This window comes from Lepisosteus oculatus, chromosome 9, assembly GCF_040954835.1.
Source record: "Lepisosteus oculatus isolate fLepOcu1 chromosome 9, fLepOcu1.hap2, whole genome shotgun sequence".
Taxonomy (NCBI): Eukaryota; Metazoa; Chordata; class Actinopteri; order Semionotiformes; family Lepisosteidae; genus Lepisosteus; species Lepisosteus oculatus.
In genome coordinates this window covers 31,961,986-31,989,375 of record NC_090704.1, presented here as the reverse complement: position 1 = coordinate 31,989,375, position 27,390 = coordinate 31,961,986, and the positions used below count along the sequence as shown (strand labels likewise).

Below are 27,390 nucleotides of genomic sequence, written 5' to 3'. Positions count from 1 at the left end.
CAACCATGCAACTGAACTTAACACTACTTGTCAAAGGTCTCTGAGACATCGCCCCCAAATGAACAAGCATATCCACACCTGAGAAACTGAAGGACCAAATGATCAGGGGTTCACAAGCAGGGCTATATGAACTGAGGTCGGCTCATCTGTCTCTTTGCTGTGAATTAAATGGATATGCTGTGCATGGGAGGCCTTTCCTGCACAGGTGAGTGTACGGAGTTAAACTTCCGCCCAGTACTGCTTTAGCCACCCAGTGCATGCATTTAAGAGAAAAGGTTAAAAATGAAAAAATAACATTACGAATAACAGAACAGACACTTAAGAGCTTGCTGCCTTAGATATGTTTAATAAATTAAAACCAGGTACAAAAATCAATGTACATTTTCTGTTTGCCTTTGCTCCCTTGCCCAACACCTAGTCACCTTTCACCGATTATAATCCATCCAGCGAAAAGAGAGACTACAACTCTGTATCCCTCCCCTCACTTTACCCCAGCTGTGCTCTGCGTCCCATCCCAACGTCCTGGTCAGCACTGATAGCCCCAAGGGGCCAAGCTCTCAGAAAGCAGGTCTATTCTCTTTTCCCTTTCCATCTCTCCAGCATTTCCAAACTTTCCCCTCCCTCCCAGACACAACACATACAACAACTGTTTTCGACATTTTCACAAAAGCAGGAAGCGTGAAAAGCTGTTATCAGTGATGTCACAGAACCATTCCTTGGTGCAGCGAACAATCAAAGACACATTCGACAGGACAAGCAGGTCTGAGTCCTGTCAGACTGTGAGCCACGTCTGTGTTTTGTTCTTCAGGGCAGCAGGAGTTAGTGCATGTCGTAGACGGTAATAAACCTGCTCTTTAAACAGCCTCTCTCTTCTGGCTGTCCAGTCTCCCCCTTTCTCTCCTTGGTCAGCTGTGGAACATGCAATCTCCTCTTAATTAACATGTATTCTGAGCAAGCTCCAACAGAGTTATTAAAAACATTCAAAGTATCTCTCAATCTTCACAATGGTTCAGAAATACACCCTTGGCGTGGACAGAGGAACAGAGTGAGAACGAGAGAGACAGGGAGGCAGCGCGCAGAAAAGTCAGCATTTTTGCAGTGTTAGCTTACTGCGTCTCCATTTCAAAACAATCACATCCTTACACTGGAGTCCTTTTTTCAGTCAATGATATGCCAAAAAATCTTTTTTCTTGTCCATCACTCCCCCATTCTCTCAAGGGGGTCTAGTAGCAGCAGCAGGAGCAGCAGCATTGTTTCAAAAGAGTCTGTCCAATTATTATTTTTAGAACGAAGAAGACTAAGGGTATAGAAGTATCATATTGATGCATCTCATGAAGGAAGAGCTTGGAAGGGCAGCACAAAACTGGGAGCGAAGGTGCATTTCACAGACAGCATGCCTTACAGGGGGAAGAAGTGCCAACAGGCCACATTTCAAACCAAAGAAAGCTCATCATCTCGCAGTCTGGCTCTTCATTCAACAAAAGACGAATAAAAACAGAAACACAACAAAATGAAGAGGAGGATGAGATCTCTAGCCTGGCGGTTGTTGGCGCGTCTCGGCCGGGACATGAAGCAGCAGGCCATGCCCTGGACCAGCCCCCTCTGTCCATGTCTGTGCTGTTTTTGGCCATCTTCTGCCCAGGCGTGCCTTATGTTCTCTAGCGCCGCACTCGCGTGCAGCCTGGCTCCAGCGGAAATCGTCCAGGTGCCTTAGTCCTGCGCTGGTGGGTCAGGGGTTGAGGGGGAGTCGGTTCTGTTGAGCTCAGGTGGGGTCTGGGGTCTGGTTGACCTGGGTGGAGCCAGGGTCCGGGAGTGCCCGGGTCAGTAGTCGGCAGCATACTCGGTGCCGTGCAGTCCGCGGCAGAGCAGCGTGAACTCCTTCACGATCTCCTTCACCCTCCGCTTGTTCACGCGCTCCCTGAGAGAGGCAGAGAGAACACAGAGCGCGCTCTGAGGCCAGGCGGTAACAAGAACGCCTTGGGCCCACATCTCAGAGGGGGCCGAGTCAGAAAGAGAGAGAAAGCCAAGGTGAACGGGAGAGAAAGGAAAGAATCGGAGAACGGCCTGCGAGGACAGAGGGCCGAGAGAGCAAAAGAAAAGGGAGAGAGAGTGGACGCGGGGCAGCACGTGGGCTCTGGTCCTGGTGTGAAGTTACCTGAGGATTTGCTGGCTGAAGGTGTCTTTCTGCTCCGTGGAGACGCGCGAGGAGGGAAAGCCCTGCGCCTGCAGTGCCTCCTTCAGCCACAGAGCCAGGCAGTTGAAGCAGTGCTTGTTCAGAGCAAACAGCACCTCTGCAAATTGGTCCATCAGGCTGCGGGACGCCTGCCCTCCGACAGCCTGGAGCATAAGACAGGAGAGGAGGAAATGGGTCACATCTACTCCATTAGAAACATAAGATACAATAGGGACACCTGGGTTTTTTTTGGCTTATAAATTGATAAAAGGGATCATTTTAATTGTTCAAGGCATCGAACCATACAATCTAAAAGACATGATACACATACCATACCTGTACAGTACATTGTTTCCTCTACAGTGCCTGTTTTTTTAATCAATCTTTATTGGTTTTTCCATATTAAATATGAAATGAGAATGTACAAACAAGAAAAAAAAAAACAATAATAAGGAAGAATGTTTGACAGTTTGCATCTGTACAAAGAGCTCATACAATGGCAGTGATTCAAAACACAAGTCACAGAGGTGTTTGTTTTTTAACATAAATACATGTGGTATACAAGGACAGTGCCTGTTTTGGATGTACTGTCCCCTATCATGTGAATCTGTTGCACCCTCAAGCTTCCTGAACAGTGCTTTTATCGCACACATTAGCCTCGTCTGCTACACTGTGCCCAGGGAGAAGGCAGTGGTCCTGTCTCGGACTGCGCAGTCTCTGCCTCACCTCCAGCACGGCCTGCAGCAGCAGCTTTCCGTCCTCCTGCACCACTTGGCCGATGGGGGGGGTATCTGCGCAGTGGGGGAGCAGCTCCGTCTGGGACAGTGGGACAGTAGGACAGTCAGCTTTCCGGTCAGACACACACACACAAAGGCAACATGGCTATCCAACAGCAAGGGTCACTACTGCATGCGCCTGCTGATCTCCAGAAAGAGAAAGCACAACAAGCTGGAATTTTTCTTTCCCTCAGGGACGAGACTGCTCTGTGTTTGGAATCGACCAATGTTTAAAGAAGAAGCTCTGACACGGAGAATAAAACTGCGTCAGCACAGCAGTATGGCATTAACCAATCCTTATCTGGGAATGCCAGATCTATGCAATCTCTAATGTTCATTTGTGGAAAAGTGGTTTAAAATGCACTAAAATGGGGGATTGGACACTGCAGAACATACAGCTCAGGGCACAGAAAACGCACAGGCAGAGGGACAGGACTGTTGTGTAACTCACAAAGAACAGACAGGTGGACTTCACCGTGGGAGCCTCTGGGAACTTGAGTGACAGCACGCCTGAGGTGGAGAAAGAGAAACAGGTTAGAGAATGGAGAAATACTCGCTAAACTGAGATACTCAGTGCCCAAACACATTTTGCTTTAAACACACACTCGCACTCATCTGCAGGCACTGCACCAGGTATCAACTATTATTGCAAGGTCATATATTGCAGTGGTCTATTCTCTATTGCACTGCACTCTTCAGTACTGCATAGTGTTATACTCTGGTGTATGGAGTCTTAATGTGATGACCTATCCTTTTATTTATAGTGCTGTAGCACACCAATGGTCCTCCCCTACAGTGCTATGCTACTGCCTAGCATTGCTCTGTGCTCCAATGAGGTGTGTTTCTCACTGTTCTGACGAACAACCCAGTGTGTGTATGGTGTGCCAGGCAGCACACAGGTGTGCAATACTCACCACAGTGGAACACAGCTTTCACATCAAGATTCTCAGACAAGAATAAATCGGGTTTCCTTTTGAGGGCCTACAAAGCAGACAGAGTGATTGAACAGGGCAGACGGTGCCAACCCCCCCCCCCACCCCCGTAGTCCTGCGAGCCCACTGTGAGAGATACCCCTACCCTTACCCCCCACCCCGAGTGCACACTCACACGCCACCCCCTACTCTCTGCCCTACTTACCTGCCCTCACCTTTACCTGCCTGCACACCTCCCTTCTGTACAGACACTAACTGGTGCTCTTCGTTCGAAATAAAACAAACCAATATAAAAATCATTAAATGCAACAACAAATCTGGAAAAAACAGACTGCAGAACTAAACATCAAAATTTTAAATTAATTAAAAAGGTATGATGGTTTTTCTTTTTCCCTCATTGGTCAATTTCAGACTTTTTTTCCTTCTTCTTTAGGATCAAATATGCAACATAAACCAGTAACATGTAAGGAAAAGACAACTGATGTTTTTAAGGAAATTATTTTGAATGACGGGGAAAAAGTTATGAATACCAGATTTAATTCAAAGGCAGAAAACAAAGAAAAACTGAAAAACTGAAAGAAAAGGGGGCGTATCGATTCAATTGAATTAGTTCCTTCATCAATGGACTGATTTGACAAATTTTAGCTGCCCGTGATTTGGGTGGGGATGGGTGAGGTTCTGCCCAGGCTGGGAGTACGGCTCTGCAGTCAAACACACCCGCCTAACAGGACTCTGCTGGATATCGCTCTGCCGACTGTGAGAATTCTCCTAGCACCAAAGCTGCTGATCCTGAGTAGGTCGCCACCCCGATACTGACCAGTGACATCTGCCTCCTTTCCTGACCGAGAAGTGATTTTCTAGTAGATTGTGTTTTTTGTGATGAAAGTTAACCTTTACCACAGAAATTCTGCTGTCCTCTTACCACATCTTTGCTGTGGACTACTGTGGTTCCTGCTGGCCTTCTATGATCTAACGCTCGACCGTGCCAACACCATGATGTATTTCTATAAATTACAAAACTGATATTTCATGAAGGCTGGTTCCAATTTGTCTGAAGCATTTTGCCCCTACTGACAGAAAACCAGCATTATAAGAAGAAGCCATATACTGTACGCACATTAAATCAAACTTAAACCGGCGTGTGGGATATAGCCAATAAAATCAGGCTGAAAACAACAGATCTGCTAACGGATATTTTTTTTCTGACGAAGACCCAGCCTCAATGACTATGCTAGTGAAAAGAAAGGTTTGATTTATTCCAGACTGAGTTCAAGACACCCAGTGTCTTTTACGTTCCTCTCCTGCTGAGGAACTCAATTCCCTATTGAGGTGCTATGGAATTCATAACAGGCCAAAGAGAAAGCAGGACTGCAAATGCCCATGGCCACAGATTTCACTCTGTCCCACGCGGTGCCCAAGTCACTCGTCCCTGTTCGCACCAACAAGAATTGCAGGGTGCTAGACGAGCTGGCAGACTTCACTGCCCCCGGCAGAGAGGCAGACTAATTAAGGACTGCTGGTGGCAGGACTGTGGAAGCTTTTTAGGTCAGAGTGAAACTTGCTCCTAATAAAATTCCAGAAGTACCGTTTGTCCGATTTCTGTACTCCAAAGCGACGTGGTTATCTTAGGAACATTTAAAACCCTAACATCAGAAAACTTCACATAGCAAAATATTTTCAAAACCCCTTTAAGAGCTACGGGATTCACATATACATCCAGTGCAAATAACTCTTTTCCTCCGCTAAACGACTACAGTCATTTTCCGATATAAAGACAACAGCAATTGTTCCGTCATTCTCTGGTGGGCTCCTTCCTAACACATACTGAGCTGAGCTGCAGTTAAACCCAAGACTTCTCCTTAAGGAGAACCTCTGCAGCTTCCTCTGGACTCCTGCTAGGGGTTTAAATGGCTGTAGAATATCATCAGAACCAAGCTCAAGCAAATGATCACTGTAGTCCCAGGCCTGGGCAGGCAGAGTGGTAGTTTAACGCCCACTGGACTTCCCACCTCCACCCCCTGTATTCCATGTGGAGCATCGACCTGCCCCAAGGACTTTGAGGTAGGGCTGGGCTGTGACCCCCGAAAGCCCAAACTTGCCCCCTCTCCCCCATGCATGGGCTGGAGACAGGGCCACGGGGAGGGACTGAAGCAGAGAGAGAGAAGAGGTAGGAGAGAGAGAGAGAGAACTGAAAGTGAATGAAATAAGAAACCAAAAACACACCTGAGCTTGGAGTTGCATAAATGAATCAACAATATCAGGATGATCCCTGGGCCCTAAAATATAATAAAGATGTAACTTAAGAAATAATAATAATAATATACAAACAGCAACTTAACAGATTTAACAGTCATGTGGAAACAAAAAAAGCATCGAAATAATTTCACAAGTGAGGAAAAAAGGGAAGAAAGAGGGACATGTAAAGCTTGAAGCAGTCTAAAGAAAACAAACATGAATCCGTTCGGAAAAATAAAGAACAAAAGAAAAAACTGAACCCAAATGAAAGAAAAGTGGGGTTTGGAGTGTGAACCCAGGAGGCACCTGCTACTGTGGAGTCTCAAGCCCTCCACCGCCCCACCCAACCCCCAAAACACCCTCACCCTTTCCCACCCATGACCTCCCACTCAGAGACTGCACTCCTGTCCTCTTCCCAGCCCCTGGTCTCTACACTCCCTGTGCAAACCCCAAGCCCTCGAGGAGAACACCTCAGGACCTGTCAGAACGAGAATCAACTCATCCCCCAGTGCGCATTTAACGTACCACACATGACAACACAGGAGGCCACAGGAACACCTTACAGCTTCACTGCCTCCATACAACAGCAAGAACAAACAAAGATCCTCCGTGTATTTCCAGACCTAGACATGAAGTCAGTACCTTTCTGGGATGTCCAGGATGTTCACTGTACTGTAAAGACCCAACTCTCGTATGTTGGCTTCAGTACATTGGTTATGCAAACCAGGGCAACTAACATCACACAACACTAGTAAGAACAGCTCTCGTGTTGAAGTCATTCATCCTCATTGCACCACTGCCTCCTCTGTGAAACATCTCTCTGTTCTCAGCCTACCTACAAGGAATCCCATAAGACTCCCACTATATAGCAGCTTCACATATTACAAGCTGCATACTTCTATGTGCATTAAGTGGATGCCTGGTACAAACTATTTGAAGCTTGTTCCTTTATTTTCAAGAAATGTCAGTCAGCACAGGGAGCTACAGCTCGTAAAATCTAAAATGAAATCAAATTCTATGCAATGGCAATCTGTTACCATTCCTAGACTATCTGCTCCTGTTCCTGCTGGGAGTCCATGTCACAGCTTCCATCTTGCAAAGCAGACGCACTTTGCTGTAGAAATGCATGTAGTCTTTTGGCACACATGCTGAAGTCCTCTCTGGCCAGCAGGGGTCACTATTGTATTAGCTGCTGTTACATTCCAGCTCTGGACCTCGAGAGCCCCAGTCTAGGACGTTTTAAAGTAACCAATAAATCATCAATTTCTAAAGATTTGGCTCAATTTAACCAGTCAATTGAAAAGGTCATTTGCTCAAACAGGTAATTGAGAGATCATATGGGAACACAACCCTTCCCCCGTAAAATAATTCACTTAGATGAAAAATAAAACCTTCCTATCTACCACCTTATCTACTGCTTTAGAGATCCAAGGCCAGTTTAGCAAAAGAAAACTATCATTTAAATCTTACTGTCTCATTCAAGGCCCCACAGTATTTCTTCAAAATATTAATTGAGAATTATCCAAAACAGTAATTCCTCACATAACAGCATATCCGTGAACCTGAAATCATGATTAATAAAATTGTTTAATGAGGGAACAATTTTCCCTTTGAAAATAATGCAAAGGATAAAGGTTGTCCTCTTGGCTGTCATCCCTTTCTTGTTTGTGTTACAATGCGTTTGCTTGCTTGTATGTGTCAGTCGTTAGTGTATTAACACTGTATGTTTGTTTGTATTTTCTCACCTGAGTGTCTTCAGGTGTGTCTGCATCAGCAAGTTTCCTTAAAAAGTTAAGCTTGACAAAATCGACCCACCTTAAAGCATACGTTTTACAGTATAATGTGAAAATAATGAATGAAAAAATATATGGAATGACACTTTTTTTCTAACAGTGGAAGATATTTATTCTGGCCTCGTCAGAGTCAAAGTGTGGGTGATATCACAGATTTGTTCATCTTTGTACGTTTTATTATTACAAGTTTCTCTCATAATGTTACAAGTTTCATTTGTCTGTTTATTTGCAGAATCACCGGTATCACCTTTTGCACACTTGCTCAAGGTAAAGCATAATAATGTACTGCATACAAGATGCATATGAACCAGACATCATCGTGACCTTCTGACTCAAAGGCGAACAAAACACTGAGAGAAAAAAAGTAATGAATTCCACCTCTCGGGTGAATACCCACAACCTGTTCTAAGTACTCTAACAGCAAAGTAGTCAGCGCTGCTAGGAGGGCAGTGCAATTAAGGTGAAAAATGTTTCTTTAAAAAGTTTGATTGCAAAAGGGTGTTATGTGAGGAATATCTGTATGTCTTGTCTGAGAAGACCGCCTAGTATTGTCATTAATGAGATACCACAGTCAGTAAGTTTTGGCACTGACTGATACATTCACAGAGCCTGATTTGTAAATTGGTAGAAGGCACCTTAGTAAAAAGAAAAAAGGGGACATTGTCAGTGTTTCAAATACACAAATCAATTTCTGTCTTTTGTTGAGAATTGTCTGATTGCTACACCTTGCCTGGGAACTAGATCGTAGCTAGAAATAGAGCTGGTGGACCAGTAGGTGGCACTCTTTACTCTCTCTGGACCAGAAATCCTTAACCGTGACAGACACAAGGTGACAGAGATACAGGTTTTTCAGAAATGTTAGCCTGAGTTCCTGTCTTCGAGACTTAAGTCATTAATGTTCCAAAGCATTTTTTTTTTTGCAGAACTACTGGGTGAAAACCCCAGTGCACCTCTGTGTTAACTCAGGTTTCTCATGTCCCTGCCCCTGCCAGCTCCATGTGAGGGTCAGCTCAGCTGGGGCTGTGCTGTGAAGGACTGAGATCCTTGCATGTGATGAAAGCTCTGCAAGGGTGAGTGTTCATGGTTATTATAAAACAGGAAAATCTGCATCAGCAGGCGGTAATCTAGAGACGACCGACAGAGCCTCCCCCTTATACTCCATTTCCGAGCCCCCATGAGCCTCTCCCCCGACACCCCCCAACTCACTCCAGAGCCCCAAACCCAGCCTTGGCCTGTACCTTGCTGGAAGAGGGTGAGAGTGACAGAGGTGACCAGCTCGAACAGGGCTTTGATTGGGGGGAAGTGATCCGTCTCGCTGGCGAAGATGTGAACCATCTGAAAGACAAAACCACGCAAACAGCGCACAAGAGAGCAGTCATCAGGGCTGCCGGACAGAAAGGCTCAGGGCTGAGCTCAAACCCTTGCACTCTGAAAACCCCAAACCTGATCCTACAGTGCAGTTTCCCTGGCCCCCACAAACCACCCAGTATCACAACACTTCTGGGACATAAAGCTTGCGCTAGAACTGTCACAGCATAGGCATTACTGCAAAAACCCATAACAGCACATGCTTATCTATATAATTACTGCTTCCCCTGCTGCAGGGCAGACCAGTCACTCTGTGGCCCATCAGAGCACACAGCAGTTTCTTTGATTTTACTGTCAAGATGCTATGTAGTATTGAGTGACATGTTGCATGCAGCATTATCTACATAAGACGCCCCTTCAAATCCCTCTTAATCAAGTTCTTAATCAAGCACACGGTCTGTTGAAGAGATCCACTTAAGAGGATTACAGTTCAAGAGTTTGCTTGTTTATTAAGATAAGATCACTTTATTGGCCATATACAATTTCTTGTATTAGGAATTTGTCTTGTTCTAAAACCCCAGCTTGTGTCTGAGCGCAGGGTCAGCCATTTATACGGCGCCCCCGGAGCAGTTCCGGCTAAGGGCCTTGCTCAGGAGCCCAACAGAGTAGGATTCCTCTGCCGGCCGCAGGATACGAACCAGCAACCTTCCAGCCACAGGCGCAGATCCTTAGCCACAGAGCCACCGCTCCAATCTGTTAATCTCTTGTTATTCAGCAGACCAAAAAGCAAAGCAAAGGAAAATGTACTCTTGGCTTTTCTTTCAGCCAGTAAACAAAGCGCCTGCGTTAATCAGTGCTGTGCCCCTTCCCCACTATGGGGGGAGGAGGTGGCAAAGCCGCACCTGTCGGGTGAGGTCCAGAGCAGAGGCCTGCGGGATGGTGCTGTACATCTGGCCCAGCATCTCGCTCAGCTGGGACACCATGGGGGCAAAGTCATGGAGCAGCGTCTTCACGGACTTCTCAAAGATTGCACACACCGCCTGCCACACACACACAGCCAGGGAGGAGACTGAGGGAAAGAATTTCTCCAGCTCGATTTACGGCATTGAACACTGCACATGAATCCATTACTGCTAAACGACTCCACACAATAAATGTGCTAAAAACAGCCAAATTATAGATCAGGGGCATTACAATCCAAGTGAGAGATCAGTGTACAATTAAGGCCCAAGAACAAAAATTGTGTCCTATACTGTATGTAGGACCCTTCCAAATTCAAGGTTACTTTTTATACACTTCACAGTCAGAACGGCTGATTTTCACAGTATTGGAACGAAACAGGGATAAGCATTTAAATATGGCAAAAGAAACAGTTAAAGCTCTTAGGGATAACAAAAGCAAACATTTTTAAGTTAATTTCAATTGCCATCAATACACAAATTAACTTGGAAAATGGGTTATTGATCGCATCCTGAAGTCCGCAAGTGAATGTGAAAATCCTGCACAGGTGTCTCTTATTGTTCCCTCTCTCCTTGATGAAAATTGCTGTCCGTATTCAGACGGAGCTCGATAAAGCTGTCAAGACTGCCTTCAAACCGACTTCAAAACCACTGCAGGTCAGACAAAAGAGTCTGCCAGCAGCATCAGCAAAGCAGGATTTGGCTCCCTAGCACTTTCACATGGTTCGCTGCAGCAACACAAAACTTTTTAGATTGATTTCAGACACTCAATTTAAATTACTTTCACTCCTGTTCACATAACTGTTGACACGGAAAAATGAAATACTGCAAGGTGCCGGCCAGGATCTACCGATCAGCAGAAACAGTCTATGCGGGCACTAGCTGCTGCCAAATGTCAGAGTGAAGTTCACGATGGGCTTTAAAAAAACACTAATGTCATTAAAACATGAAACCTGGAAAAAAGACTTCCACTGGACTGCAGTGTAGCAAAGGTCTTCACAATGAAAACCATGATCTGCTGTAATGCAGGGAGCATCTTACCTATGGATTTGAAACAACCATAAATTACATACGATCTAATTTCTAATTTTAAAATGATTTTTATTTTAAATACGATTTTTGTGCTCATGCTGGCATGTGTACAGGCCTGCACCAGGAGCTTTTGTGAGGGCTGTCTCAAAAAGGATAGAATACATGCTTACATTCATGTGCTCTTCACAAGAAAGAATGGCCATGTCCACATCTTCACACCACGCCACCACTGTCCTACTGAAGCAGTCAGAACAATACCCTACAGATGCTCTCCCATCAGAGGTAAAGAATACGCTGCAAGGCTCCTCATTCCCAAAAGAAAGACCCATCTTGATCGTTTTGTCCTGGCTTTGACAGACTCAGGTCCACTTCAGATACAAATGAAACTGCCAAATCCACAACTGTGATCTGGGGATTGTGGGTAGATGCTCTCCCAGAATGTCCTTCTAACTGCAGGACACACACCTATGCAGGAAGTGCTCTCTCTGGGGTGGTCCGTCAGTTCTCCACTTCCTTCTTGCGCAAAAAAGTCTTCACTATGGACAATGGGTCAGCTGTTGCCATGGACTTCTGGATTTACATCCAGTGTAGGCTGTGAACAGCTGATGGCCTGTCTGTACACACTTGTACTCCGGACTATGACCTATGACCTCGACATAATGCACAACCTCTCATACAATCTATGACTACTGGAATTATGCTCATCCCAAGATTTTGGGAAGCAGAGCAGACACAGGACCGCAGGCCTGTCCACGCAGGACAGCGGAGATGAAAGCAGACTCACCTCAACCACCTGCGAGTCATTCAGCCATTTACTGAGGACGGTCTGTATCAGAGCAAAGACCTGCTGGAGCACAACCACCACCTGCGAGCACGAGAAGAGAAAGGGGAGGGTGAGAGAGGGCAGGCAGAACGAAGACGAAAGCGGAAAGGAGGAAGGGGGGCTACCGGGTTGGGGCCGGGCTCAGGGGGCGCGGTTTTGACAGGCGGGGCGCCCTCGCCTTCCTCCTCCTGCCGCGTCACATCCAGGGTGGTGAACAGGTTGGACAGCAGACCCAGGATGTGGATGATTGCCAGCTTGTTCGAGGGATTAGGCTGCAGAGACAGAGAAGGACAAGGAGTGAATAGGGAGAGAGGACACAGCACACAAGAGGCAGGACAGAAATGGTCAGAGAGAGAAAAGTCTCCATCGTGATTACAGCTTGAGCCTGGTCAGTGCTGGCATGGGAGAGCTCTTGGGAAAACCAGGTTAGCAGTTTAAGAGGTGTCGGTGGAAGTGTAGTTGGTGCTCTTCCTTCTGGACTACACTTACAAAACTGTGTGATGGTGCACAGTGGAAAACCAGTTTGGGGGGTGGGGGCTGTTCTACAGCAAGTGACGGAAGGGTCCCTTCTTATATGTAAAGCAGTCTAGAGTCCATTGGGATTAAAGTGCTGTGTAAATCCAATTATGATCAGAGAGAAGTGGGCAAGCACCTCTTGCTGACAATTTTCAGTGCTGCCTGTGTGCTTGTGTGTATCTACTGACATGGGAGGCACAACTCACATGAGAAGAAAAAGTTCATTCTTGGCAACTTGATGCCTGCAGCAGGGACAGTGCAGTGCAGTGAAGACAACTGCCCGTGTACAAAACCTCCCATATCATTAATCTTCTGATTTTTTATTTTTAGATTTTAAAAGCCTTTTTCTACAAGTCTGATGTTCTGGCCTTGATCTGGGCTTCAGACTCCTGAAATCTCTACAGCAGACCTGTAGAACGTGACCAAAGAGCAATCACAAAAAGTGCAGGTTTAGAAATGTCATGTGACCTTGACCACTCTTCACTGGCACAGAGTGACAAATGAAATTCAGTTCCATCTTCAAGCCCTATATGTGAAAAAGATCTCTCTGCCTGATCTCCAGACACACACTCATAATTGTGATTTCTACAGCTGGCTCATCGACATCCGTGCTGAGATTGACACAAGGCAGAGGTTTATAGAGGACATGAACCTTGTGAAAGCTTGCACTTATATCACAACTCCCCTGCACATTGCACACTAATTAACCTTGCTAACCAATTACTACAGCAAGCGATGGCATCAATAGCCTAGTATGGTACTGCCCAGAGACAGCAGGGAGGAGCACAGTAAGCATTCAGAAGTGAATTTCTTGTCGATTTCATTTCTGGTGACAGTGGGTGTTGAATACTCTCTCAGTCTCTCTCAGAGAAACACTCCCATAACCCCCTCGAGGTGGCTCCCTACTGTGAGGCCAGCAAACAGAGCTGATGAGTGATGGTCACAGGGTACGTATAAGTGTGTTTATACATTTCCGGGCGACATGCAGGGTAGGGAGATCAGCACAGCTGGCGACGAACACCAGCATGCAGGCAACCCTGCACCGCACACCCTCCGCCTGGTAATGATGGGCACTGTCACCTCCCCCACGCCCATGCTCTCTCGACACCTACTGTCCGCGACTGCCCCTGTCCCCCCGAGCCCCAGCACTGAGCTAGCAGAGCAGGCAGGAACAACATAGCTAGGCCATGCACAATCACAGGCAAAGCAGGAGAGCGAGTCCTAGTTCTAATCTTCATGTTCAGAAAAGAAGAGAAGCAAAGTAAACCCTTCGATCACAAAAATGGCAGGAAATTAGAATCCAAAAAGATCTCGGCAAACGGTGCCTTGGCAGCTACGACTGCCCACACAGTGTCCCCATGATTGGAGAACACCGAGACTCCCCCAGGCCAGGGGAAGGACTCGGGAAGGAGACACATGATGGACTGATGTTTTCTGCCAGTAGACAGGCCTTCCCCACCTACAGCATGCAATTAATTTTTTTTTGCAATCTAGAGTAGCAAAATATTTATTTGCCTTTAATTCTCATTAAACTGGAATAGCCAACTGTCATTAAACTGGACTCCATGCCAAAGCCCTCCTCTCTAACCTGCCCCCGAGAGATACCACCCGGGACGCGTGCACTGGTGAGCCATCTGCCCTTGTTTTTTAATGCCCTCTGTGGACGCGAACAGGAAGGTCTTCATTGTCATGGCTGGGCAAAAATCTAGACAGCGGTTCGAGAAGCATGATACAGGGGGAGTTGGTGTGCAGCAGACTGACGATTCCTCCAAACTAGTCACTTCTAAACTCCTGCACAACCGTTGCTGAACTGCCATCCAGGGAACTCCAAGCCAAGCCAGACTACAGCAGGACATGTCGAAGTTGATGCCTTTTTCTAAGCGGTAACCGGGGTGTTCATCAAGCGATGGAACTGGCCAACGTTGCCGGAGAGGTCTTATGGTGTGGTCACAAGGTTCAAAGTTTGGGCTGGGGCTTCGAGAGAAAGTTAAGGTTTATAGTTGACAATTAGGGCGGAGGTTTAGGTCGACGGCCAGTACAACTATGCAGTCTCACCGTCTCATCAGCCAGCTTCTCCAGCTGCTGGATGTAAGGGGTGATGAGAGAGTGCAGGTTCCTCAGGATCTCCTCCACTGGGAGTGCGGAGAGCAGGAATCCCAGAGCCTGCATCAGCCACATGCACTGACTGGTCTGTACAGAGAGAGGAGACTGGATTTTAAACCCTGATTAGGATGTACAATGAAATACAGATGTGAATTAACACATACATTATCTATGCAGGTGGATGTTAACACGCACAGGTTTTGCCTGCTGAACCTCCTACAGTCTCCAGAGACCAGCTACAGGGTCTTCAGCTGGGGGACCACCATTCATTGATGCCTCACCCCAAATCCCAGTACATCTCCTAGTGGCGGGGCAGAGACAGGAACGTCTCCCTGTCACCCTCTGCAACTGGTCTCTAATTAGGGGTTTTGGGCCCCCAGCTAAGTGACTCATCTTTCCACAGAGATACAGATCGGACCTTGTCTGATCCGAGAGGGGTTATGAACTGCTCGTTCAGATAAATGGGGCTGAATTCACACACTGGTCTGGCCAAGTGATCAAGAGATGCAGAGACGGAAAGAAAGTCAGAGACAGAGATAAAGAGAGCTAGGGGGTTTAATTCACTGACCTTGTGGATCTGTTTGATGAGAACCTCCTGTGGAGACAGAGAGAGAGAATTTAACTTACTAAAACGAAGTATCAGGACTTGACATACAACACCCAGAACTCACAATATATACAACATAACACTAAAATACAACAAAACGCTCTCAGTACTCACACAGTACAGTCTAAAACAGCAAACACTGCATACCTGAGAGTACTAGAAATACACCTGAAAAATTCAATTCTAATACAACCCTCGAAATCAACTCAGCTGAAACACACGAGACACAACCATTAACAAACACTAATCGTTAAAACAAGCAGCTCTACTACAAAACAGCACCAAAGCCGCTCTGTGAGCTCCAGTCCGACCTGTGAGACAGCCACAATGTTGGCGGCGTAGGGCGGCAGGTCATGTTTACACTCCCGGCAGATCTTCTTCAGGGTGGACACACTGGACACGGAGAGCTCGGGGTTGCCCAGGGCGTGCAGCACCAGGGGCAGGACGCTGCTCAGCATCACAGGGTGGTCAGCCAGCCACTCCGCCAGAGCTCCTGAGGCGGGGTGGGGGGGGCGTCAGGGAAGATGGAAGGGGCAGACAAGAAGAAAGTCAGCTCATTTCAGAGGGGAGGCAGAGGCAGAGGATGGCTAAACAGTCACGTTACTACAGTGGACTAGAGGGGAGGCAGAAAGGTGCCTACAGCAAAGGGATACAAAGGTACAGAGCAGGGAACGGGTGCCAGTCACAATGGTGTAGCGGGACAATGTAGTAGAGATATAAAGACAGCAGGTACAGTACCTATAGTAAACATGACGGTATCCGCGAGCTGGACGTTATTGATGCTGATGCGAGGGATCAGCCCAATCAGACCGGGGATGACGTCAGAGTAATTCACGTCAATCGTCTCGGCAATGGACTGGAATCCGTACAGCAAAGCCTCCGTGTGCTAGACGGGCGGACGGAGAAAATCAGAAGGTAGCTCCGAAACAGCGGAATTACTGCTTGACATTAATTTGACTCATACAAAATGTCATCGTTTTATTTCGAGGGACTCTGTTCCATCCCATCTGCTACTGGAGTTTTGTTGTTTTTTTTTTTTGAGGGCAGTGGGGATGACGGTGGGTGGGGGGGTTGGTCCACTGTTCCATCTTTGTAGGGAGTGATTTTTGTAACCGATTTCCTACACACACAAAGTGTGTCTAAAATTGAGCTGAACCAGCAGCACCCCCAGCCACTGGCCCGAGCGCAGGGGTCCGAGAGCAGCAGACAGCGGCCGAGCTGACCTGCCAGGAAGAGGGCTGCTCTGTGTTGGTCAGCAGTCTGCCCAGCTTGTCGTACAGGTTACTGAGCAGCTCCACGCCCAGCATCTCAAACACGTACATCAGGGTGTCCGAGATATCCACCCTGCAACACACACACACAAGAAGCACGTTACATAATACGCAGGTCGCAACGACAGCCTCTCGGCCACACGCCGGAAAGCGGAGTCCGACTGGAGAAAAGGTGCCGATCAGAGCTTGAAAAATAATCCCATCTTGTTGCGGGAATCATCATCAGCAAACCCATTTTGTTAATGGGAAGAAAATGAAATCCCATTAACTGGAAGAGCTGGAAAATAGTTAAGATGTTAACAGTATGCTCATGCATCATTTTCATCTTGCTGACAATGTGGGAAAGGAATAACGTTGGGATGTACAGTTGAAAGTGTCGAATTTAAATAAAAAGATGTCGGGTTAAAACTGCACAAAAGTAGTTAAAAGAAAATCGGTCCAGAAAGTGGCCCCACCAGTCCCAGGACTTGGAGGAAGTCTTTTAGCAGGGACGTCCAGTCCTGGCCCAGAGGGGACACTGTGCCTTACGATTTTCACTTCAGCCAAGTTCTTAAACTTCTTATACACTGATTTTCTTTCAATTTTCTATTTCAGTTAAGCCTTAAAATTCAGTTTCAGTTCTTACATCATTGAATGGAATCAGTATTTCAACCCTGTACTAATGTTTGAGTTTCAGAACTGCCCTTGTTCAGGTACATTGCCTGGAATGCAACCAAGTAGACCTCTGCAGGAGGGGGAAAAAAAACTGAAGCCGACAAGAAGCAGCAGAACGAGACCCTCGATCAATCAGCTGTGAGCTAGATGGACTGAAAGGTCTCCTCTCGTCCACAGACTTATGTTCTGGTGTCGTTTCTGAGCAGCGAGACAGAGCGCGTCACACACATCATCCAGCTTCACTGCAGGGAAGGGCATTAATGGCTGACCTGCCCTACCACCCCCCCATCACTCTAATGTCTTGCTGGGGAGAATCAAATATTAATTGATTTCTTTTTTAAAATTCAATTAAAAATGCAATTGGGGGGGGGTGCTTCATACAGTAAAAGCCTCTGCTCAGAGCACAGTCAGAATGAAAATAACTGGACCATATAAGTAAGAAGAAGTTAGATCAGGGAGCTGTGTCAGTGAGAAAGCAGCAAAGAAACCAGAAAATTCTACACTGAAAACAAAAAACAGAAAAAACCCGTTCAGCTGTAGATCCCTCTACAGCTTTGTGCACATCAAAGCTTTGGTGCACCTGAAGAAGCCTCCACAGCCAAAACTGCTTTTAGTCTTTCATCAGCTTGGATTTAACTTCTGTAACAAAACATCCTTTTATAATTTGTCCTTGCGATAAAAGTAAAAACAAGTAGGAAAACAGGATCGCTACATGGCTACAATACAATGGCTACAACATTGGCTATTTCTATCCAATTGTGGTTGAGTTATAAATATACTAATTAAGCTTGCTGTAGCCGGTTGTATTGAGCTCTACTGTTCATTCAGGAGGCCAGTTAGTCAGGTCTTGTATAAAGGGTGTATGATGTGCTGTCATTACATTTTCAGTACGTCCTCATTAACAATTAATTCTTCATTTACCAGTGGTAGGCATTCAGGTAAATGCCAGTGTATGGATTAAGAATTGGTTAACAGAGAACAGAGGGTACAGATAAGGGGGGAATACTCCAAATGGGGTGATGTAATTAGTGGAGTACCACAGGACCTCAGCTAGGAACACTTGGATGAAGTTCTAGGTCAGGCAAACACCTGTCAAAATGACATTTAATATAAAGAAGTGCAGGGTTTTGCATACAGGTAGCAAAACTATATAAAAAGGAACATTCTAAGCTAGAAGAGGCTACTTATGAAGAAGACTTAGGTGTTTCTGATGACATTTCTATCTTCTTGATATGTGAAAAAGCAATTTTAAAGGGCAAGGAAGATGAAAGGATAGTTAAAAATGTAGAATATCAATCAAGGGGTGTTGAGTTGAAATTTTAAATTGAATGTGCATAACATTTAGTCAGTATGTTAAAGAAAAAATATGGAATCAGTCCAGAGAAGATCAATTGGATGAATCCTGGGATTTAAGGGAATGTCCTATTCTGACAGGCTGAATCTTTTTGATCGTTCACAGAGAAGACTACAAGGGAATCAGATACAAGCATTGAAAATCCTCAAAAGCGTTGATAAAGTCAATCCGAGGACTTCTTCAGGATGAACAGCGAACCACAGACCAAGGGGCAAAAGTGGAAGCTAGAGAAAAGTTCATATAAGTTCAGAGAACAGGAGGCACAAGTCTGAAACAAATGACACAGCCATTTTATAGATGCCAATACGCTGGTTTCATTCAATAACCAACACAACTGGATTAGATTCTCTGATCAATTAACTTCTGAACTACCAAATGGGCTAGATGGATGGTTGCCTCTTATTATGTTCTCGTATATTTGGGGGCGGAGCAGTGGCTCTGTGGCTAAGGATCTGTGCCTGTGGCTGGAAGGTTGCCGGTTCAAATCCTGCAGCCTGCAGAGGAATCCTACTCTGTTGGGCTCCTGAGCAAGGCCCTTAACCCCAACTGCTCCAGGGGCGCCGTACAATGGCAGAGCCTGCGCTCTGACCCCAGGCTCTCTCCCTATCTGTGTGTCTGTGTGTCTCATGGAGAGCAAGCTGGGGTATGCGAAAAGATAATTCCTAATGCAAGAAATTGTAAAGGGTTAATAAAGTGATTATTATTATTATTATTATTATTATTATTATTATTAACCCTAGAGATCCACTTAGAACTCACTCTGCAACATTCAATCCACACTTTTCCACCTTAAAGCCCCATATAACTCAATCCTGCTCTGCTCTCCACCAAATACACTCCACACAGATACCAAGGCGTTTATCCCAGGGCCCTGTCCTGTCTCACCTGTAGATCCTGAATTGCTCCTTCTCATCTGAGGACCAAGAGCTGTATTCCTCGTCACTGGGGAACTGAGCCTTGTGCAACAACACGTCCACCAGCTGGAAGTAAACTGGCCTGTACACCTGCAGGTACACGGCCTGTTTCTCTGCTTCAAAGGACATGATGTCATCCTGAGAGAGAGGGCAAGAAGGGAACAGGAGACAGAAAGAGAGTGACAGTGAATAAGAGAGGAGTACACCACCTGCTGTTCTCTATAGAGCACTGTGCTGATTAGCTGTTCCAGAAAATAACTCATCTGGACAACAAGCAGGGCTGGTGTGAGACGCGACAGATATTTAAGTTGCATTCAAGACAATCCAAGGGAAGATCAGAGAGGAACCTGTACAACACTAATGCAGAGTTGCAAGTTCAAAGAGCTTCAAGAAGCAGTAAATAATATTTTTTTAAACGTTTATTGATTAAAGTACCAACAGAAATTGATCGAACACAATACACTTACAAAAGCATGGTCTACGCTCTCTGAGCCCTTGAGCTGCACAGTGAAGGCAGCCCCCCGGTGTGAGAGAGGGAGGGGGGCACAGTGAAGGCCGACTCAGGGGAACAGCTGCAGGTGGGCTGCAAACTTCTATCAGCCTTGATGTGCTACAGCCTGGTGCTCATGGGATTACTGGCAACTCCTCCCCTGTCAGCTCCTCATAGTGAAGCAAGCTCTGTCCTCCCAGATAAGACATAAAGCCCCCACTCACTCTTGCCTTACCCTTTAACAGAGTTAGCCTGTTTACAATCATGTCTTCGTGGTTTTTTTTCCCTGTGTAAAAAAAGAAGCTTTAAAATATCCCTTTGGGGCATCTAAAGACAAATGAGTCATAATTACAGGAATGGGAAAAAGCACCCTAGGAAATAACTAAAGGGACCCACAGATTTACTCTGAATGTGAGCATTGATGTCCAGAAATATTGCTGCCCTTTCTACTGTCAGCACAATCTGCCCGGGTACGTGGTGAATGGTGAGTCAATGGGACATGTTTGAGAATCGTCCTGCCCAGGACCTTGGGATGATTCAAGTGAGACACGCCAGACTATTGCCTCTCATCAGCAGCATTTTTTGAGGATGTTTTAACTACTGCAGAATCTAAATGACACCTGCTCTGACACACAAAACACAGGGACAGCTGATGCAATAGCTCTCTGCTCCAGTAACGAGTTGCATATTGGGAAGACTGCTGTCAGGTGAGCCTAGATGAATGACCTATGGGTGGAATGCCAGACAATTGAAATGCTTGGCAATGCTACATTTATAAGACAAACAATGTAAGATGCAGAAAATATCCCAAAACTGCATCTCGCAAAGCCCGAAATGCTCCGAAATAGAAACCTTAATTGTTTCTATGCCTCTAAGAGGCCTCTGAAACACGAAATCCTCATTCAGCAGCTAGATCACAGCTGTCGCCACAGTCGAGTGAGCCTCTTAGCCAGTGGCACATTGCATTAAGATCCCAACTACCACCAGAATGAGACAGTCGCCGCTATGGAACAGGAAGGGCTACAGGCGGCAAGACTAACTTCTGCTCCTTTAATACAAACATCCTCACTTTCGAGCTCCACCACCCGACTTCAAAACCAGAGGTCTTATACAAAACAAAGCAAGGGTTATGCTCCGTCTCTATCTTCAAAGCCCCAGTCTGAATTACTTCAGCAGGCTGCATGCATTTTTTTAATTTCAGATTTGCCATGCATTGCATAATTAGCTCTTTTCAGCATTTATTTAGCAGAAGCACAGACAGACAAAATCCTTTTAAAATTTTCTTTGGTTTAAGAATAAATCTGACACCAGTTGATTGCACTGCTGATCGCTGCAGGGAGATGATCTTTGCAACCTGACAACTTTCAATTAACAGCTACTTCAGTTTCAATTAACAGCTGGTTTCAGTTCTGAAAGTACTACAGCCTAGAGTCTCTTCATTTGTGTCAGATTACAAGATTATTCGTCTTTCTGTCACATCAGAACCAAAGATGTGCAAGATCTGTGTATAAATATTACTTGAACTGTTCAAAAGCACATCTTGAATGATCACACAAGTCTGAGTTATGATTATATCCTCTGCAAGTCACTCGTTTTTAAATAATATAGGATGTTACTAATTTGTCCGCATATGAATTATTCAGAACCTTGAGAGACAAATACAAAACTCACTTGGGAAAAAAAAAAGAAATTCTTAATTTTCTAATGTAGGATTTATTTATTGGCCCCAAACTTATGAAAAACCTTGCAATCAAAGGCGCAATTATCACAACTGCATAAGTGGAAAAGGCAAAGAGCTCATAAAAACTGAACTCAATGCATAGGTTTACCCTAGTCAGGCCCTCGACTCCTCCTAGAATACTAAATCTGAATAATTGTTTTATGGAGCTCTGCTAATCAGCTCCCACAGGATTTTCACCATCCCACCAGCAAGCAGATATGTCAAGGCAGTGGAGACACACACTATATCATCAACATTTTTACCCACGTTTGTGGTCAAAACATGTAAAAATATCACGCGCTGCAAACCAGCTACCCTGTACTATGAGCCTGCTCACGGGATCGAGATAAATCCATCAGGCTAATCTTGACATCGGTGTACTGCTCCAAAAACACCAAAATGGACACCAGATACAGATACGGGCCTCAACATAAGATGCTATGAAGAGCAACATTTTGAAAAATCCACAGACAGGGCTGCTCTTTAGCACAGCAGGAAACTGCGGAGGGTGCCTGACAGTGCCTGCCTATTATCTCAGCTGCAAAGGTCATGCTATTTTTAAACCCGTGCGCAAGGAGACAGAGATGTGTGCTGCCAAGGCCAGCCTGTTCTCTCTCTCAAAGACAGGGAAACCACGGTACAGGAGATAAAGGACTTGCATATTACACAGGATCTACAATTAGGATAAAATGTCTATTATAGGAATTATAAATCCTACAGATTGGGTACAAAATATTCACTTTAAGGTGATGTTCACTGTAGCAGTTTGGTACAGTAAAGTAACAGTAGGGCACACGTAAATATGGCTATTTAACAATGATCACAAAGAGGAAAAATAATTCAAGTATTCAAAACCTCAATGACACTGGCAAAATCAACCCAGCAAACTACTTCAGAAGCAAACAAGAGGGTTAAGGTGGAAACCATGGGGAAGTGTCTTTAGAATTGGAAAACAGGAGGCATTCTCTTTATCCAAATGGTTATGGGAGTCTGGAACAAGCTACCCAGCCATGTTGTTGAAACTGATACCCTGGCTTCTTTAAAACTTTTGAGCCAAGGTGTGGCCAGCCAGCCTGATCACTTTGTGCTGCAGGGGAAGGGCAAGATCACCATCTAGCTGGAGCTGCAGATGAGAGCGAGGACCTCCAGCTGCTTCCGGAAGGTTCCCAGCTTCAACACAACCCAGCTAGGGTGTTTATTCCGGAAAAGAGGAGATGCATAAAATGATGACTTTTGAACTGTTGTACAAAACTGCAGTGCATAAAAGAACAGAAAAATCAAAAAGAAGGTGTGAAGCACTTAGATGGCTTGCTCTGAAGTTTACAGGGTGCAGTAATGGCCTGGAATTCCCAGGACACAATGCCTACCTGCAGGGTGTACCAGAAAGTGAGAGTGAGGGAGCTGGTGGTCTCATTGACGGGGTAATGTCCTGGGATTCCTGTGCAGAACATGATCATGTTGACAAGAGCCAGAAACCCCTGCCACTGCTCCACCTGCTCCAGCAACGCCCTGCAACACAGTCACAGTCACAGCACAGTGCAGTGCAGTATGTGGTGTACAAAAGAGCAGATATGTGCAGTACAGCAGCCAGTAGAGTAGCAGTGTCTAGGCTATAACAGCAGGATATATACAGCACAGTGTAGCGTGTTGGCACCGTTCAGCACTGTGTGTGATCAGTGCTATGTAGAGCTGCCTCAGGTGTGCAGCGTTCACCACTGTGTAATCAGTGCAGTGTACTGCAGTATCGGGTGTGCAGTGCTCATATTGCCTGTGATCAGTGCTATGTAGAGCTGCCTCAGGTGTGCAGCGTTCAGCACTGTGTAATCAGTACAATGCAGAGCTTTATCAGGTGTGCAGCGTTCAGCACTGTGTAATCGGTACAATGCAGAGCTGTACCAGGTGTGCAGCGTTCAGCACTGTGTAATCGGTACAATGCAGAGCTGTACCTGGTGTGCAGCGTTCAGCACTGTGTAATCAGTACAATGTAGAGCTTTACCAGGTGTGCAGCGTTCAGCACTGTGTGTAAACATTGCAATGTACTGCAGTATCGGGTGTGCAGTGCTCAGTATTGTGTGTGATCAGTGCTATGTAGTGCTGTATCAGGTGTGCAGCGTTCAGCACTGTGTAATCAGTACAATGCAGAGCTGTATCAGGTGTGCAGCGTTCACCACTGTGTAATCAGTGCAGTGTACTGCAGTATTGGGTGTTTAGTGCTCATATTGCGTGTGATCAGTGCTATGTAGAGCTGCCTCAGGTGTGCAGCGTTCACCACTGTGTAATCAGTGCAGTGTACTGCAGTATCGGGTGTGCAGTGCTCATATTGCGTGTGATCAGTGCTATGTAGAGCTGCCTCAGGTGTGCAGCGTTAAGCACTGTGTAATCAGTACAATGCAGAGCTGTATCAGGTGTGCTGCGTTCAGCACTGTGTAATCAGTACAATGTAGAGCTGTAACAGGTGTGCAGTGTTCAGCACTGTGTAATCAGTGCAATGTACCGCAGTATCCAGTGTGCAGTGTACAGCACTGTGTGTAATCAGTGCTATGTAGAGCTGCCTCAGGCGTGCAGTGTACCTGGAGTGATTCTCTCCCAGTGCCACAGCGATACGGCAGATGCCATGTGAGGTCTCCATGTCTCCGCTCTGCACCGCCTGCCTCAGCTGCTCCTGCAGCTGCAGCACCTGCGGGACCAGCTTCAGCAAGGTGTTCACATACCTGCACACAATGACGGAAGACTGAGATCAGCACAGTTTAATCACAACTGTCCCACAGTTTAGAAGTCTTGCTACGGCACAACCATAATGCAGTAAAGGTAAAGGACTTGCTTGGAAGCAGAGGGCCATACCAGCAGTGACCCAGCATCTGCCCAAGTGTTTACAGAGTTCGCACCTACAGATGCAATGCTTTTCAAGCTTTCATTACAAAGTTAACCACTGTGCCAAAAATCTTTTGAACTATGGGGAATTGAGATCGAACAACAATTCAAGCTCATTCTTTCTGAATCATAAACTGCCACCTCTCTCCCACCCTCATCTTCCTCTTTCACGCTCTCACCCTGACTCCCCACACTGGCTGATCTACAATGGAGATCCCACGTTGCAGCAGTTTCAAAAGGCGGACTGTGGTCACCGAGGCCCCCCTCTTTCAGAGCGTGTCCCTTCCTCCCACACCTCCTGAGCCTTTGTACAACACTGGATCCTCCTGCCAGCTCTCCCAACCCTCCCTGACGCGCGGGACAGAGGCAGGCCCTCTCCCCTGCTTCCCCCCGCTGAACCAGATTCAATTAAAAACCGAGACAGGCGCCTCTCCTCAGGTTCCCTGCACAAATTAAAGCTGTCATCTCGAAAACGAGAAGGGCTCCAGACTGCCCAATTACAGGCTCTTCGCCTGACATGCAAATAGAATAACAGTGGCAAAAATTAAAGAAACTGAAGCTGAAAAAGATGCCCCCTGACAGTCCATCAGCCTTCTCTCTCCCCCATCACTTTCAGACTCCACAAGCTTTATTGGCATGACCGATGAATTACACTGTTGACAGAGCAATAACAAATGGAAGACGTTTCCAACAAAGACACTTGTTATTACTGTGCCAATCTACCACCCCAGCTCTTTCTCCGTGTCAAAACTCGTTCATTTCCACATCTCTTCTCCCAGGTGGCGGAGCCTTCCCGCTCTGCACTCAGAGCAGTGGGGCAGCGGTGACGCAGGGCCATCAAGCGAAGGTGAGCGTGGACACAGTCCTCCCGCAGAGAAGCCAGACCCTAAAGCCGCGGTTCCCCTTTGACACAGGCTTAACTGAACAGGACATCAAGTAGATAAGAGATAGCAAGCAAACCAGATTATGCAATAGATCTTCCAATATTTTACACTGTTACAGTTTCAGACTCTTAAATAGCTAACTCGGTTGCTCTTTTTTTGAATGTCAGGTGCTTGTCCTGCTTTTGTGGTCTATATCAGAGGCTTAGGAGTATGAAAGCTGCTATTTTACCTTTACAAACTTTCCCTCTATGTGTTGAAATCACTGGCTATATTATCACCGGGGGGGGAGCAAATGGTTTTTACAGCAGCAGTGTTGGTGTACAGACAGACAAAGAAAAAAAAACCGAGAGGAAAGGCAATACACATACATATTTGCATAGGAGGTCAATTGTTAAGTAACGATATGGCTACAGGTATGAATGAGAACTTAAATCTGTTGGTCTTGGTGTTGGGGAGTCGGTATCGGTGTTATGGGAGTAACTGGAAATGATTAAACAAGGGGTGGCGCTTAGCAATGCAATTGACGACACATTTTGTCAATACAGAACAGAAGACCAGAAGACAGCGGAGGAGAGGAACCAAAAACTCCTTAGTAAGGAGAGAAAAAACCTCGAGGGGCCCAAGGTCAACTGGCTGCCCAACCCCTTTGGGCATGCTAACAGTATATAATTAAAAAAAGGAAATGATGAGGAAGGACTGATGGAACAAAATCAACAATGAATCATCGGCCTTAAAATGCTTAAGGTTTCTTGAGAAAAAAAGACGCTGTTGGCCTTTTCTGAGGATCAGGTCAGTATTGGCTTCAAAATTAAGCTTGGAGTCCAGAACAGTCCCCAATTATATGCCAATCTACATAGCAATGTCAAATCTTACACATAAACTCTTAAATTACTGTTGGTATTTAATAACAGCGGTAGCAATACAGAAGCTAAGCTTCGGCTTTCAGTTTCCAGGCAGTCCTATCCTGTCCTCTCTCAAGGTCAGAGTCACAGAGTCCCCTCATCTGACCAGACACTGTCTGCTGCAGTCACATTCGCTGGCTGACTAACCTGCTTTCACCCGCATCCCCATTCCTTCTTGCTTTATCGTTTTTTATTCAATTGATTTGCCCTTTTCTGCCCTTGTTCAGTACCAGTGTCTTCTAATAAATGACAAAAAAAGAGTGACAAACGGGTAATGATTTGGCCAGGACTTTTGGCCAAAACCTTATTTCCTGTATTGCGCAGATTTTATTTCCTTGAACGAAGCACACATTTTCAGAGACCATGTGGAGTAGAACAATTTTAAAAAGGGCACGAGAGGGCTTTCAGCTTGGAGAACAATCAAGGGGCACAGAGACACTTACTGCACACAATAGCTACAACACACAAAAGACAATATGAAAGACAAAAGCCAAAGCACAGGCAAGAGATACAGGCAGCTACCTTAAATACAGCATATCTCCCCCTCCCTGCTTTCAACCCTGCAATTAGACACTATCGCTCTGTGCCGAAAGCTGGGCGGAAAAGACAGAGAGGCAAGGAGAGAGCGAGAACGCGTTGCCTGGCAACAGGATGCGAGTGGTCCAATGGCATCCTTGCAGGAGACTTGATTGTTATTAGTTTAAACAGAGAGAGAGACAGAGAAGGGGACAGAGAAGGGGACAGAGAGAGGGGACAGAGAAAGACGTCGACAAACGCGTTCTTTTTATTTTAAATTGGAACAAAACGGTTCAGCACAAGTCAAAAACAATCATGAGATTTAAAGATGCACAAAACCCTATTTTTTAGGCCACAAATCTCCTCTTACCACAACAAAACTACACCCAATCACCCAATATTTAAACCTCCAGTTTTCCTTCATTCAGCGCTCACCTGTTGTTAACGGACCACATCCAGACATGCACAGGTCATTGGAGAATTCCGATAAATGTACTTCTGAAACGCAACAGCAGGACATCCCTCGCTTTACGAAAGCCAGTAAGCCAAAAATTCTT

At 45.9% G+C, this 27,390-nt stretch overlaps 1 protein-coding gene across 2 annotated transcripts in view; it reads right to left on the bottom strand.

Annotated features, from left to right (window-relative positions):
- Positions 1–326: 326 nt before the first annotated feature.
- Positions 327–27,390, bottom strand: part of ipo13b (importin 13b) — a 44,275-nt gene continuing 17,211 nt past the window's right edge. The window contains exons 5-22 of one of the 2 annotated variants that reach the window (XM_069194426.1): positions 24,231–24,371; positions 23,028–23,169; positions 19,422–19,588; positions 16,481–16,601; positions 15,996–16,143; positions 15,569–15,750; positions 15,219–15,245; positions 14,603–14,737; positions 12,157–12,303; positions 11,993–12,073; positions 10,120–10,257; positions 9,148–9,244; positions 6,105–6,157; positions 3,864–3,930; positions 3,401–3,459; positions 2,900–2,989; positions 2,156–2,337; positions 327–1,918 (exon numbers count right to left, since the gene is read on the bottom strand). In XM_069194426.1, the coding sequence (XP_069050527.1) occupies positions 1,822–1,918; positions 2,156–2,337; positions 2,900–2,989; positions 3,401–3,459; positions 3,864–3,930; positions 6,105–6,157; positions 9,148–9,244; positions 10,120–10,257; positions 11,993–12,073; positions 12,157–12,303; positions 14,603–14,737; positions 15,219–15,245; positions 15,569–15,750; positions 15,996–16,143; positions 16,481–16,601; positions 19,422–19,588; positions 23,028–23,169; positions 24,231–24,371 (2,074 nt within the window). In that variant the 3' untranslated portion in view covers positions 327–1,821. Of the gene's footprint in view, positions 1,919–2,155; positions 2,338–2,899; positions 2,990–3,400; positions 3,460–3,863; positions 4,886–6,104; positions 6,158–9,147; positions 9,245–10,119; positions 10,258–11,992; positions 12,074–12,156; positions 12,304–14,602; positions 14,738–15,218; positions 15,246–15,568; positions 15,751–15,995; positions 16,144–16,480; positions 16,602–19,421; positions 19,589–23,027; positions 23,170–24,230; positions 24,372–27,390 lie in introns of those variants that run through there. The other variant, XR_011190458.1, reaches the window with a different exon arrangement.